This window comes from Antechinus flavipes, chromosome 2 (assembly GCF_016432865.1).
Source record: "Antechinus flavipes isolate AdamAnt ecotype Samford, QLD, Australia chromosome 2, AdamAnt_v2, whole genome shotgun sequence".
Taxonomy (NCBI): Eukaryota; Metazoa; Chordata; class Mammalia; order Dasyuromorphia; family Dasyuridae; genus Antechinus; species Antechinus flavipes.
This window is the reverse complement of record NC_067399.1, coordinates 578,734,440-578,750,103: the sequence shown is the minus strand read 5'-3', so window position 1 is coordinate 578,750,103 and position 15,664 is coordinate 578,734,440. Positions and strand designations below refer to the sequence as shown.

At 45.0% G+C, this 15,664-nt stretch overlaps 1 protein-coding gene across 5 annotated transcripts in view; it reads right to left on the bottom strand.

Annotated features, from left to right (window-relative positions):
• The window catches only part of PAX2 (paired box 2), a 100,349-nt gene that overhangs the window by 21,945 nt on the left and 62,740 nt on the right, over positions 1 to 15,664 (bottom strand). For all 5 annotated transcript variants that reach the window (XM_051981229.1, XM_051981228.1, XM_051981227.1 and 2 more), the window contains 2 exons: positions 3,659 to 3,834; positions 1,542 to 1,668 (listed from right to left, as the gene is read on the bottom strand). In XM_051981229.1, coding sequence (XP_051837189.1) covers positions 1,542 to 1,668; positions 3,659 to 3,834 — 303 coding nt within the window. The remainder of the gene's footprint in view (positions 1 to 1,541; positions 1,669 to 3,658; positions 3,835 to 15,664) is intronic.

Here is a 15,664-nt window from a genome sequence, read left to right as displayed (position 1 = left end):
CTCTCATTTACCTCAACTGTAAAATGGGATAATCCGACTCTCCAGGGTATTTGTAAGGATGAAAAGAAATAATGTTTGTAAAGTACTCAGCACAGCGCTTGCCACAGAATGGATATTAGATACACTCTAGCTATCAAAGTATCAACTCCTGAATCTGATATGATGCTTCCAACCTATGTTTCCAGATTTTACTCATACAACTGTTCTTCCCCTTCTCCCACATCCTTGCTATTGTTCAGGTCATTTCCCAGGCTCAGAAATGGACTTCCCAGCATCACTTTCTGTCTATCTTTCAGAAAGCTCTCCCTCATTGTGCCCCCAGCTGAAAATGTCACGTCTCTTTACAAAATCTTTCATAGCCTTTTGCCCGAATTCTTCCTTCCCATGGAGCTCACACTCCTCTCCTATTCTCAGAAAATAGTTCTGTGTCTACTTTAGCCAAGCCTAGTGTCTTAGCACATAAAGATAATTAACAAATGTTTGTAGCATGGAATCAGTTGCCCATAAGATGCCAAAGGAACTCATGCTGCCCATGGTGATGTTTGGGTTGCCTTGCCTGCCGCCCGAGGGCACTAGCCTAGCCAGCAGCAGTAAGTATGGCTCCAGGAGAGGAAGTGAGGATCATCCGACTGTCCTGCTGGGCAGAGGATGGTCTGGAAAGCTGGTGGACACCACAGTGAGGAGAAACAGGGTAGGGACCATAGAACAGATTCAGCAAGCACTTATTAAGGGCTTGAGAAGTTTGGTGTTGAAGGGATGAATAGCACACTGGCCCTGGAGTCAAGAAGATGAGTTCTAATCCAACCTCAGACATTTAACTGTGTGACCTTGGGAAATTATTTAACCTTTGTTTGCCTCAGTTTCTTCAGCTATAAAATGGACATCACAATAGCACACCTACCTCCCAAGGTTGCTGTGAGGATCATGAATAACTTTGCACAGTGTCTGACACGCAGTAAGGGCTATGCCATATATTTACAGAAAACTATGCTGGCACCTCTCTCCTCTGGTTAGACATTGCCGCCCCCACCCCTCATTTTCTCAGCCATGGCTCAGTAATGACTGAATCTTGGGTAAAATGGTAAATGTGAAAAAGGAGCAAAGAGAGAAGCTGCTAATAAGCATAAGCAGCATTGACTCCCAGCACTAGTTAAAGAGTCATAGATCAGTAGAACTGAAAGGGGCCTTTGAGATCATCCAATACAGATTTCTCATTTTAGAGACGAAGAAACTGAAAGGAGAGTGACTTATCTAAGGTCACACAGTTAGCAAATACTTTCAATAACTTCCCCCCTCCTCCAGTCCAGAAGTACCCAGGGGCTCCGGGACACAGAAAAGAAGCAAATTTTTCTCCCTTTCCCCCTACCCCTCCACTTAGTCATCTTGTTACAATCCCTCCCTCCCTTTCAGTGTCATCACTGCTGAATTCCCTCCTATATCCAGACCCAGATGCTATAAAAAAGATAACATGACTCATGAACCAGACACTGTCCGCCCCTCCCCTAGGCCCCCCCGCCCCCCGCATTGAGATGGGTGCTTACCGGTGACCACGGGGTACGTCTGGGTTCCCGACACGTTGCTCCCCAGGTCGGGATTTGCTGAGGCAGATAGACTGGATTTGACTTCATCAAGCCCAGGGGTCAGAGCTGGGAGGGAGTACTCATTCCCCTGGGAGGAGAGAGAAAAGCGACAGCTCTCTATTGATACACTGAGAGAAAGAGAAAGGGACCATTCTGGTACAGATGGGGAGGAGGAACAGGGAGTCCTCCCAGATGGGGAAGAAGAAGGAGGCCTGGAAAGGGGAAGGTCTCAGAGGAAGATGAAGTGTCCCCACTGTGGGGGATGGGGACGGCTGCTTCCCAAGGGAGAGGGATGTGCTGAGACTGAGTTATTGCTGGGCAAGCGGTGGGGGCTGAGTTTCCATTTCTCCAAGGAAAGGCTGTGCAAAAGCAGGAGCAGGAAGGCCTGGGCCATCCTTCACCTCTTCCCAGACCAGAGGGTGAGGGGAAAGGGGCTCCTTGGGGCTCCCTGAGGTGGGAAGCATCAAGGGAAGAAAGAGGAAAGATGCTGGCAGTGGCCGGTACTTGGGGGAGAGGAAGGCGGTTTCTGAAGCCCGGCTGGCTGGCAAAGGTTGACTCTCTGAGTGGGTATGGGTTCCCCTTCTTTAAAAACAAACAAAGAGGGCTCAGCAGGCCCCCTTGCTCTCTGCTTGTGCACTGGGGTATGAAATTGGGGAGGGGGAGAGTCCACATGGCTAACAGAAGGGTGGGAGGGGGCCAGTCATTGACTCTGAAAGGGTGTCCTGCCCGAAACACGCGGCTAATTGCCTTTTTATTGCGGCAGCCGCCAAGCCAGACCCCAGAGCTGGGCAAAGGGGGAGCCTGCACAAAGCAGGAAAAGTTGGTCTGATTAATATTACGTTAAATTAAAACTGATTTTCTGCTCTTTCGGGTCCGTTTTTTTCCCTTCCGCTTCCTGGCCCCCCCAGTGGGCCCCCTCCCCTCCCTGGCTGGACGGGATTGCCTCGTCATTTCCAATTCCTTCTCGTATTGATCTTCCTGTAGAAATCAGTTTTGTAATTAGCTGCAAATTAGGCCTTCTACTGGGGGTGAAGCTGCCCCCTGATTTATCACCAGAGTAATTCGCTGTGATCGGAGAGAAATTAAAATGAACTCAATTAGGCTTCGGATTTGCTTTATGGGCCCTGCTCCGAGTTTCAGGGGGAAAAATGACTGTGCTAGTGTTTAATAGTGTAATGAAAGTAAATAAAGGTTATTCATTGTAATACAGCCGGGGACAGGGCGAGCTCACGGAGCCGGCCCAGAGCAGCCTGAGACTCCTTTGTTGGTTTATGACTCGGGGCACCTTAAAAAGACTTTTGATTTTTGTTTTATGAAGACAAACAGCTTATGGGATAAAAGAACGGGCTGGGAGGAAGGCAAGTAGCTAGCTGGGAACTGAAGGGAACCTCATAGCAAAGCTGAGCTGTGCTGTCCAGAGCATCTGGGTCTGTGCCAGGCTGTCCTGTGTGTGTAGCATGTATTCTAAATGTGCTATTTGTCTCTGTGTATTTGTGTGTATTTGTGTGTGTGTGTGTGTGTGTGTGTGTGTGTGTGTGTGTGTGAGAGAGAGAGAGAGAGAGAGAGAGAGAGAGAGAGAGAGAGAGGGAGAGAGAGAGGTGCATTCTGTACAGTGAATGCCATGTGGGTGCATTTTGTGCCCTGTGCATTTAATCCCTGCTGAATATCTGTGTCAGAGGCAGTTCTTTGGGCTCTGGCTGTGTTAGTGCTTGTCCTGTGCTGCTGAGGGGGAAGCTGCCCCTCTGATATGATGGGGTTAAAGGCTTCTTGGTTGATCTCAGGGTCTGGATCAGGTTGGATGCTGATGAAACTCAGGAAAAGTTTTCTTTCCAAATGCTAAAGCCTTCTCCACTGTAGGTCAGGGCAGAAGGGTTTTAGGGGCCCGAACAGGTGTCCTGAAGGGCCCCAGGGAGAAATGACATCACAGTCGGATGGACCGGTGGGCGCCTTCCCACCAGCGTGGGTACACCCCAAACACACAAGGCAATGTACAGAACATGTCACACTGGGCATGTCCATGTGTGTCTTGTGCTCGGACTGGCTGACAAGTTCATCTCAGGGAGCCACCATGCCCTCACCTGCTCCGATTTGATGTGCTCTGATGTCTGGAAAACATCGGGGTAGGAAGGACGCTCAAAGACCCGATCTAAAGCTTCCAGTTGTTGCTGAGTGAAGGTATCTGCTCTCAAGTGCTTCCGCAAACTGTCCACGCCACTCTGGGAGTCTCCATTCGGGACGGAGCCCTCAGGCACATCTGCAGGACACAGGATAGAGGGCATCAGTGCAAGAATAAGAAGCCGGAGGGAAAAAAGCATGGATAAGAGGTCTGCGGCCAGCCCTTGACTTGGGCCAGCTTCCAGGAGGAGAGCAGCCAGGAATGACAGAACCAGACCCAGGAGGGTGCAGAAAATTTGGGAAGAGGAAATAAGACTGGCGAAAGCTTGGAGTCAGGGAAGGATGCTGAGAACAGACCCAGGAAGGGCTTTGATCCCCACTCCCAGAATCTGAGCCTTTTTCAGAGAGAAGCTCGATTTACCGCTCAGGCTACAACGTGGAGAATCAAGGTCAGCTCAGAGACGAGTCTTGGTTCCATCAATTCCAAGGATTGAAAATCACCAAATCTCTGCTGCTGAGTGTAATATGGTAACTGAGTAAAACAGTTAACTCCACCAGGAAGGGAGGAGGAGTTTAGAGAGCAGAGGCTTAGGGAGTTGGGGTGGGGACCTGTGACTGGGGGGCAGCAGGGAAAGGTAGGAATTAGAAATGGGGGCTTCCATTGTCAGCCATCCTGTGCTCCAGGTCCAAGCCTATCCCATGGCCAGGTGCTCCCCAGTTGTTAGGCTGTGCTCTAGCTTGGGCCTTTCTTCAAGACCAACCACTCAAGTCCCATTGGGGAACAAATGAATGCTTGTCTCTCCAGCCACCTCCCTCCCAGTCAGATCAGGCCTGAAAAAAAAACCCATTCTACTCTGAGTAGCCCAGCTTTCATTCTTCCTTCTGATTCCTTATCCTGTATTTCTCCTGTGGAGTCTTAACCCCAGCCCCAGCCCTGGGACTCTTTGACTTTGCTGTACTCAACTTCCTTGGCAGAACCCTGGGACTAACACTGGGCCCACAGCCAGGGCCACGCCAAAAGCACAGGGGATGTTATATATATCAGTTTATAGGTGATTATATGATATGATATAATCAATATTGCATTATATACAGTAACACCGTACAGTATCATTCGTGAGACCATAGAAAATATTACATATTGATTAACCTCAACCTGCAGCCATTGTGTGTGAGAGAGAAGGGGAGAGAGAGAAGGGGGAGGGAGAAGGGGAGAGTGAGAATGAGGGGGCAGAGAGAGAAGGAGGAGGGAGAAAGAGAGAGAAGAAGCAAGTGAGAGAGAAAAAGGCAGATAGAGGAAAGGAGCAGAGAGAGAATGGGAGGGAGGGAGAAAGAAAAAAGGAAGGAAAGGAGGGAGGGACAGAGGGAAGGAAGAAAGAAGGGAAGGAAAGAGGGAGGGAGGAAGGAAGAAAGAAAAATAAAAAAGAAAGAGAGAGAAAGCAAGGAAGGAAAAAAGGAAGAGGAAAAAGAATAGAAGAGAGACATCCAGTGAGAAGGAGAGAGAGGAGAGATGCAAAGAGAGAGTCTACGGCAGTGGTTCTCAAACCTTTGTTCTTAGTATCTTCATGTTGTTAAAAAAAAAAAAAACTATCAAGGATCTGTTCAAAGAGTTTTTGTTCACATGGGTTATATTTATAGCTATTTACTATATTAGAAATAAAAAATAATTTTGAATCTGTAGACCCTCTGAAAGGGTTTCAGAGACCCCAACAATTCTTTGGACTACAGTGAGGACCACTGGTCTATGGCATGTGTACACATATATGGAGAAGAGGACGGGTGTGTGTTTTATAGGTTTGTAGGAGAAAAACACAAATGTGCACATGTACAGGAGGAGGGTAAATGCATGAAAGAGAAAAGGGTGTGAGAGGCGGCTCTGGGGCTCGCCTGCTCACTATCAAGTCTTAATCCTGCCTGTCTCGAACCTCTAGAGCCTCAGAACCATACAAATGACCCGCAGAGCTCCGCCGGTGGGACCCAGAGAGGTAGGAGCAGAGCTGCCGACTCCCCAAATCCTGGCTTTTTCTGGTGGTACAAACTCATCCCTTCTATCTGTACTAAGATCTGTGTGTGTTTCCACATGAATGTCTGTGTGCCATTGCACATATCCAACGTGCTCACAGGCAACTGGGCAAGTGCATTCAGTGTGTGTGTAAGCGGCCTGGGTGGGAGTATCTGTGTGTGTGTGTGTGTGTGTGTGTGTGTGTGTGTGTAAGAGAGACAGAGACAGAGAGACACAGAGAGAAAGAGACAGAGACACAGAGACAGACAGAGAAAGAGAGGGAGAGAGATGGAGAGACGGGAGCCCCCTGGGATGGTATCCCTGCTGTCTGAGTCTGGGCAGCCCTGCATCTCTCACAGCCTCCAAGCCTTCATGCGGCCTCCTGCCTCGGTGTGCACCTCCCTGAGGGCTCCAGGCTGGGCTAGCAGGGCCCAGGGAATGTCCCCGTGTCTGTGTGAGGGGGGGGCCTGCTCAGGTGCCCCCGGGGACGGGCCGTGTGCAAGCCTGGAAGTGTATGTGCACAGGGCTGCATGCGGGCATGGGGGGGCGGCGTGTGTGCCTGTGCAAGGGCTGAACTGCAGCTTTGTCCTCAGGTCACTGGTTGGAGGAGTCTCTCTTCCTTCATTTATTCAGGGGCCCTTCAGATCTTGACAAATCTGTCACTCTAAATTTGCGAGAGATTATGGCGCTCTCTCCCCGGCCCGCAGAGAGGTGATATATGATATCTGCTGCCCCTATTGATTGCCTGATCTGGTGGCAGAGGCCGGCGAAATGAACTTGAAATGAACATCATGCCTCAACTCATTGTGCGTATAATACACTACTTAATCCCACATTTTTCAGCCGCTATGGAATTCAATTGATCAATCATGTTCCACTGATAGTACTGTTTTAGGGGTTATTGCTGCTCCCTCCACGCACTGACCTTTTTATTTATTTATTTTTTTTGGTAAACTCAGGCCCTGGTGATGAGACGGGTTACAGAGCCCGCAAAGGTGGGGGGAGGGGGAACAGCAGCAGAAGCCAGGAGCAAGAGGGGAGATGGGAGGAGGGATGGGAGGAGGATGAAGAAGGGAAGAGGAAGAGGAGAAGAGAAGAGAAGAAAGGATGAAGAAGGATGAATTGAGGAGAGGGAGGAGGGATGAAAGGAGACAGGAGAATTGAATGGAACAAAAGGAAAGGAAAAGGAGAGAAAAAAAAAGAGTGGGACTAGGTCAATACAGGCCATTTTGGGGGAGGGGTTATTGGCCCAGTCAAGCCTGACCTGTGGTGAGTGCTTCGGGAGGGAGCAGTGTTGGAGCTTTCCACCGTGGAAACCCCGTTATTGTAGGGGAAGCGAGGTTGGAGGCGGCAGAGGGGCAGTTACTGAGGGAGGAATGAAAAGGCCACCAGAAAGGTAGAGGTGACGTTATGGTGGAGGAAGCCGGAGGGAGACGGGAAAGCAGGCCCGAGTGGGGCCATGAAGGCAGGACCAGGAGAGACGGGGGAGGGAGGGAGGCCCATCCCACCTCGGCACACAGCCAAGTCCCAGGAGCCCCTGGCCACCAGAGAGCGCATGGTCAGTGTGCTTGTGGGGGGCAGCCAGCCCAGCTCTGCTCCCGAGGTGTTAGGTTCTCCCCAGAAAGGCGGGGGCCCGAGGTCAGGGAACAGCTCTCCCTTGGGGGCCAGCCAGTCTTGGAGCACGTTACATGTCTGGTCCAAGGGAAAGGGGCCGGGGCCACGCGCCAGGGTGTCAAAGCCGAACCAATGCCGACGTCAAGCTGCCGATAGCCGAGCTCAAAACGATCCCTTAGTGGGCCAAACATGGCACAGGGGACCCGCTCTCGGCTCCATTCCCCAGTCTGGGCCAGCTACTTCCGGAAAGCGAAACGTGGCTGGGGAGAAGCCAAGTTACTAACTCCGGGGCCAGACTGGAAAGTCTCCTCTCTATTTGGTTCAATAAACATGTGATAAGCACCTACTATGTGCTGTGGCACTGCTCTGTATCGCATGAAAGGGAGATAAAAATTAAGTGAGATCTGATCGTGGAGCTTGGAGATATGACAAGGCAAAATAAAGCTCGATAAGTGCCCTACAGAGGGGCAAAGTGTTCCTCCCTCCTTCTACCTTTCTACCTATTGTGGGGAAAGAGCAAGGAAGTTAGCGGCACTTAAATTTAAATTTAAAACACTAATTTAAAAAAGTAATTAGATTAAATTTAGAGGAAGCCAAAGATGAGGCCGGTAGAGTCTTGAATGGAAGACAAAAGACTTGAAACTTTATTCAGTAAGCAACAGGGAGCTACTGAGGATTTTTGAGCAGAGAAGTGACACAGCCGTTCTATGCACCCTAAAGATTCATTTGGTAGTAGCAGGAAAAAAGATCTGGGGGAAGGAAAGAGTGGACATAAAGACCTTTTATGTGTCAAGAATAAAGAGGAAGAAAAACAAGGCAGGAGAGAGTTCTGAGGTATATCAGCCCGACTTGGCAACCATTTGAATAAGGAAAGGTGAGGGAAAGGGAAGAGATAAAGGTAACCAAGGTTTAAATTTAGACGACTGTTTAATGGTGATTCTACTGATGAGGGAAGGAGAGGGGAAGTGTTCAAATATTTATATAGCATCTGCTCCATGCTGGCCACTGTGCTAAGCACTTTACCTATATTTCATTTAATCCTCATAACAAGCTTGAGAGGTTATCTTCATTTTATAGACAAGGAGATTGAAGTAAATGGAGATTAAATGGCTTGCCCAAGATCATACAACCAGTGTGAGGTTGAATTTGAACTCAGGTCTCTTCACTCCAAGTTAGGGCCTCATCTGCTGTCATCTAGTTGCCTCACCTAACCGACGGAAAAATGAAAGTCTGAAGGAGGAACAGGTAGGGAAAAGAAAATAAACTCAGTTTTAGGCAGGTTGAGTTTTCAGGGTCCCATCCACTGCATCACCTAACTGATGGAAATAATAAAATCTAAAAGAGGAATAGATTTAGGGAAAAAGAAGATAAACTCGGTTTTAGATAGGCTGAGTTTGAAGTGCAATTGGGTAAAGATGACTTGTAAGAAACTAGAGATTCAGTTTTAGAGTTCAGAAGGGAAGTCAAGGTTGGATATATAGGTGCATAGATTTGAGAGTTCAAGTCATGAGAGTGAATGATATTGCTGTGGAAGGGAGTGTAGAGAGGTCGGTCCAAGGGCAGAATCTTGGAATTTGAAACATTTTCCTGAAGGAGTTGGGGAAGAGAAAGAGAAGCCAGTGAAAAAAGCTGATAAGGAGCTGTTAGAGAGATGGCAGGAGACTCCGGAGATAAGGGGTTTATAGGCAGTGTCAGATGTTTCCGATAGCTAAAGGAGATGGGAGATAAAGTCCACCAGATTTGGTACTTAGGAGGTACTTAGGATGACCTTGGAGAAGGCAGTTTCAGTAGCCTGGTCAGGGCAAGAGCTAGTTCAAGCGGGTTGAGGAAAGAATGAATGGCAAATAATTCTAGGGAGGGATAAGGTATAAAAATACCTTTTCAAAAATTTGGCAGTTTAAGGGTTGGAGAGATAGGGGACGAAATAAAGGCTTTTGTTGGGATTGGGAAATTGTGAGTATTCGTGTTAGCAGATGGAAAAAAGTCCCTGGAGAAGTGAACAGTGAAGATGCATTGTGGAGGTGGGAGTGAATTGATAGAACAAGATAGTGGACAGGGAAAGTGGAAAAACAGTGATGGGTGAGAGGCTGACCTTAGTTCACACAGGAGCAGGAATATCTTTTCTTTAGTAATGGGAGGGAAGGAAGAAAGGTGGGTGAGGAAGCTAACACTTAGAGTAGAGGGAGTAGTTAAGAGTATTTTTATCATATAACTTCAATCTTTTCAGTGAAATAGGAGACTAAATCATCTATTATAAATATAAATAAAAGACTGAGATTCAATTGGAGAGAAGAAGAGATTTGGGATAATATGGAAAATGAGATAGGAAGTCAGAAAGAGTAAAAGTAGAAGGATTGTCAAGCAACATTGAGGGTCCAGATGAGATTACCAATCATAAATTAATAATAGGTGAAATCTGCTTGGTTTTGTGACTTCTTCCAGTGATATCTAGATTTGGAGAATTAGGGGGTAAGGAGAATTGCAAATAGAATAAAAAACTAATATATTAGCATTAAAAGGCTTTGTCTTCCTAGGTATAAAAAAGCACTCATCCTAAGCATTGGGATCCCTCAGATCCAGGCTGTAGTTTCAGAAGCGACGTTTTTTTCTAGGATAAGTATGTATTCTGCTTCTCCCTTCAGAGACTAGAACCAGATGAGAATGGGGGTGATCTGGCAAATCTGCTCAGCATATATGTATAAACCTAGTGGTTTATTAATTATCCACAAACATTAAAGTTGGATTTAAGGGGGGAGAAAATATGAATAGGTCAGAAAGAAAGGAAGATCAGAGTTAAAGTAGAGGGGAGGAAAGTCCCAGCAAAGTGATTAGCAAGTTATGAAACTGGCACTAATCATGGAATTATATGATCTAGGACTGATGACCTTAGATATCACCTCATCCAATCCTCTCATTTTTCATATGAGGAAATGGGGTCTCAGAGGTAAAGTCACTTATCTAAAGTCATGCAGGAACAGAGACTGGATTTGAATCTGGGATCTGTGCCACCAAATTTAGTGTTTTCTGTACATCATTTTGCTTCTCAGACTATAGGGGTAAGGCTCAGTATGGAGGCTCACAAGAGAGGTGAACTGAGAGAGGAGTGATGGTTTGGTAAATGGCCAGAAGATTATGGTGAGAGTGGAGATGTCACTTTGTCTCTGGTTTATTCCTTGTATAAGTCAATCAATCAGAGAAATGAAACCCTTGTCCTGTATCTCACTCGGACCATTTATAGGAACTTGTACATGTTACTAAGCTCCAGTTTCTTGAACAATGAAATAAGGGGTTTACACTGGATCTCTACAATTTCTTTTAGAATTAAATCTATGATCCTGTGATCTTGGATCAGAATAAGGATAGGATAAATATGGGAATGTTCACCCAACTCTGGTAAATAGGGACTGGGGAATACTTGTGGAAGGTTAAAACTTATGATTTTAGTGAAAAATAATAAAGAGAAAGCTTATTTACCCACAGGACAGAAACTTACCTGAAAAGGAGATGTATGCTAAAATTAAAAAAACCTCTCTCTCTCTCTCTCTCTCTCTCTCTCTCTCTCTCTCTCTCTCTCTCTCTCTCTCTCCAGCCCCCCCCCCCAATCCATGGTTTAGATTTAGGCTACTTTCCCAATGACAGGTCCTGAGGGCCAAGGAAAGATGGTATTATTAGAGATGGGCCCTGGCTGGGGAATGGGAAGGATTACAGGAAGGGTCAGCGGTCTGTGAAGCTCTTGGTACCAGGGGAGAGAGAGTGCTGATGTGGGGTAGTCTGTTCCCAGGCTTGCTCTGGCTTCTTACCCTTGTATTTCCGCCATGGCCCCTTTCCCCTTCTGCTGTGCTCCCCCTTAGGCATCCTCCCTGGATATCCCCAGCCCTCCCCAACTGCCAGTTGTTGCAGTTTCAAACTCAATTGTGCTCCTCAGTCCTGAGGCAAATGGAGTCATTAATTACCTTCTATCGGCTGGGCCGAGTTCAGAATGCGATCAATATCCCCGCTTGTCATTCAGGGCTGCCTAGCCCCCCACCCCCAGCCCAAGCTCAGTTCCTGGGTCTCAGGGGGGCTGGGTAGCTAGAGTGGAGCTGCCACCCCACCTTCTCGTCCAGTAGAGCTGGGGACCAGGTTGGAAGAGTGGGACAAAATGACAATGAAGAGGGAGGGAAAATCAAGCAAATCAAGGATTACTGGATGATAACAGCCCAAGTATGTTGCTGGGATGATATGGGAAGGGTATAAAAAAATGGGAGCCAGAGGAAACGTCAGCTTCAACCCCTCCATCAGCCTCGTGTTTGTGTCAGGAAAATGACATTTCTCTCTCCTTCCTAATAACCCTCCTTTGAAAGCTGGGAGGCGTGCTAGACACAATGTGCAGTGCTTCCTAGTCCTCCTGCAAACCAATCAGTAGCAAATACCACCGATGATCCAGATAACTTAGCAAGAAAACCCAGTTAGCTCCAGGAGTGTGTTAGGGAGGAAGGGGCTAGAAACACTGGAAATCTGGCTCCAAATATTATACTTCTATGCAACCCTAGATTCTATTCTGTTGCCTAAACTAGAATCTCAACCTCCATCCTTGGCAAACAGATCTTATGGTCTTATGTATCCGTAGCTCAGTCAGAACAGGGAGGGGAAAGAGCAAAGGGTTGGAAGTACCAACCCTGCTAAGGTACTGATAAGGGAGGCAGAGTGGGATAAGATGAATCTGGAGGGAAATGGCTCAGAGAGCTGAAATATTATATTCAATTGCAATAAGTAGACCTCAATTCTAATTAAGAGCGAATAAGCACATTATTTTATCTATGAGAACTTCAGCAAGGCACTTACTTGTAAATGTAAAATGGGAGAAATTTGGCTAAAATTCAGCTTTCTGCTAAAAGCAGTTTCTGAAAAATTCTAAGCCTTCCTTTCTGATCATTTTATTCCTTTTTTTTCCCCCTGAGGCAATTGGGGTTAAGTGACTTGCCCAGGGTCACACAGCTAGGAAGTGTTAAGTGTCTGAGGGCAGATTGATAATTTGATTCCTTAGAAGGGAGAAGGACATAGTAAAAGGAATTGTGATCCTGGACTTGATTCTAACCAACAAAAATAAATGAATTGATGAAGGAGAAAGAATATTGAGGGAAAGTAGCCATATCATCTTAGAGTTCATAACAGACAATGAAATAATACTGGAAACCATTATTTAGGGGAGTACAGGGAAATGATAGGGAAGATGACTCTAGAAGAACAGGAAGTGTTCAAAGAAGAAATTTGATGATATAATTGTGAACCATCCCAAAGAGAGTGTTAAAAGGATTAAAAGGGAGGTCATACAAAAGAATCATATGTGGCTGCACAAGGAGCTCTCTGACAGATTTTTAATGGTCTTGAAAAAGGAAAAAAGAAGGAGGTAAAAACTGGAAATCACCAAAGCTGTCTCTGATTTCCCTGTCTTTTCCCCTTCCTAGCCCAATTGAATACAGTTTGTTCATAGTATGTTAAGATTATAGAACTGAAAACTGGAACAGAACTAAGGGATCATTTAGTCCAACCCTTTCATTTTACAAATTAAATTAAACCTGAGATCTAGAGAAGTGAAGCCCTAGGTTGCACAAGTGTTAAGTAGCAGAGCTGGGATTCAGAGAGAAGGTTGGACTTTTTCAAGTGGGAATTTAATAGAAAATTAAGGGGAAAAAGTGATAAAGCTTAAAAATTACAAGTTTACAAAGATCTCAGTCTGAGGTAATTTAGTGCCTTACATTGGATTGAATTGGCTGATCCTGCTTTCAAGGCACTTCTCTTCTAATAATTTGTATCACTTCTATTTCAGTGAATGGGAAACTAAGTGGATATAACAGTAGACTTGGAATCAAAAAGAGACTCATCTTCTAGAGTTCAAATATGACCTCTTGACATTTACAAGTCACTTAACCCTGTTTTCCTCAATTTCCTCATTTGTAAAATGAACTGGAGAAGGAAATGGCAAACCACTCCAATACCTTTGCTAAGAAAATCCTAAAAGGCATCAGGAAGAGTTGGACAAGGCTGAACAGCAACAACAGTTTTCAGTAGATGTCAAATCCCACAGGTACAACTTGATAACAGTATCAGATCATTTGGGATCCTTGATCCCCTCCAGAACCTGTTTCTAAGCCTTCTTTATGATGTGAATCTCCAGGTCTTAGAATCATAGCTTAAAAGCGGGAAAGGACCTTTTTATTAAGTGCTTACCACATGCAAGGGAAATAGTCTCTGCCTTATATTCTACTGAGAGGAGGGGTGGTGGGAAAACATGTACACACATAAATACATGCAAAATATGCACAGAATAAGTACAAGGTAATTTAAGGATTGGGGAGGAAGGGAATGGGAAGAAGGAATATAATGAGTTTCCTTCACCTGAGGAATTTGGCAGAATATGAAATGCTGCTACATTGAAATATGACTACTTATGTCAAAATTCTAAAGATGAGGGTGGCTTAGAGATAAGAATATAACTTATCCAAAGTCACGCAGCGGCTATATGGCAGAGCTGGGTACTATTTCTATAAATTCAGCATTTCCCCCTTCCTAATTTGCTGTCTGCTAAGACTCAGAGGTCAACCTTTCTAGTCCTAGGATACTGTATTGACATACTTGGGCATGGGATGGCTCCCATCCCACTGTGGGCTGAGGAAGGTGATTCTCTATTTGTCCCCAAAGATTCTTCTTCTCAGCCTGTTCTGTACAGACCTTTGTTGTGGTGGTTTTGTGGATTAGTCACATCTGACTCTTCATGATCCCATTTAGGATTTTCCTGGCAAAGATACTGGAGTGGTTTGTCATTTTTTTCTCTAGTTCATCTCATAGATGAAGAAACTGAAGCAGACACAGTTAAGTGACTTGTCCAAGGTCACATGACTAGTAAGGCTCTGAGGTTAAATTTGAACTCAGGACCTCCTGATTCCGGGCCCAGCACTCTGTCTCCACTGGGCCACCTAGCTACCCTTAGCGATACAAATCTAGCAGATCAATTGAACAAACAGTTATTGATCTTCTACTATACACAAAGCACTTTGTGGGAAGTCGGGAGGTGTCCTGGACATTTAAGGATAAAAAACAATAGCCTCTGCCTTCAAGAAACTTACAGTCTTCTAGGGAGGATATGGCATAAACACAGAGCAGCTTTATTTGGGCCAAAAATATTATAGAGACAAAGGAAATATTTAGATGAAATGCCATATAATCTCAGGACTAGGTACTGCTAGCCAAACCATCTCAAAGCATTACCTCAGCTCCTTCCAGTGATTGTAACCAAAGACTTCTCTCTTCTTGTTTCCACATGCTACCTCAGTTTCTCTATCTGAAGAGCTGGGAGAGGGCTGGAGCTCTTGGATCACTTGCAGAAAATGGATTCCTAATAGGCCTTGGGTTCAATGATTAGATTCAGGTTACCAGCCCTACCCATTTCCCTACATCCCCACCTGGAGAATGGGTGCCCAGAATTGCATCACTGGAGGTTTACAATAACATAATTTTTTCACACATACAGTGACAAAAAGAGTTTGTTGTTCTTCATTAGTAAGATGACAAAAAGATATCTTTTTTTAAAAACATATATTTAGAGCAAGGAGAAAATAAGGCAAGCCTACTGCTTGGGAAAGATGACATAAAATGACTGAACTACTAAGGTCCTGTGTTTTTTTTTTTACTGAGATTGAGCTTCAAAATGAAATAAATATTATAAAAAAGGAGTTGTTGTCTATGATAGGTAAAGGAGATAAGAGAGAATAGAGTTGCATGCATTCGAGTCTCTAGATCCAGATGCATTATGTATCAAGAATTAAAAACAATGGCAATGTGACTGTGAAATTACTATAATTTTAAAGGAATCTTGAATAAGAAAGAAAGAAGCACTTTGGAACCAGAAATAAAGAACTGCCCTGAATTCCAGAAAGTGTAGACTAGTAAACTTGAAATTGATCTCTAACAAAAATCCAGGACAGATTTTCCAAACATATGGTTTGCAAACATTTAGAAAAGAATGTGGTGATTACTAAAAGCCAGCATGGATTCACTAACAAAAAAGAATATTAAATTCATCTCATTTTTTTTGACAAATATAAGCTGAGATTTATGTAATGTACCTTTATTTCAGACAGTCATTTGACAAAGCCATTTATATCTTCTAGAAGAGGAGAAATATAGGCTATGTCAAACTCGAAGCTTATTTGTCGTTGTCTGCAAAAATCTCAAGTGTGCCCCCACCAGATTAAAATATAATTGGGAAATAATTTCAAATACATAAAACACAACACAACATAGATAATGTTAATTTATGGTTTTCTAAGTCAATATGCTTTTCTCTTTGAGTTTGATATCACTAGACTAGATA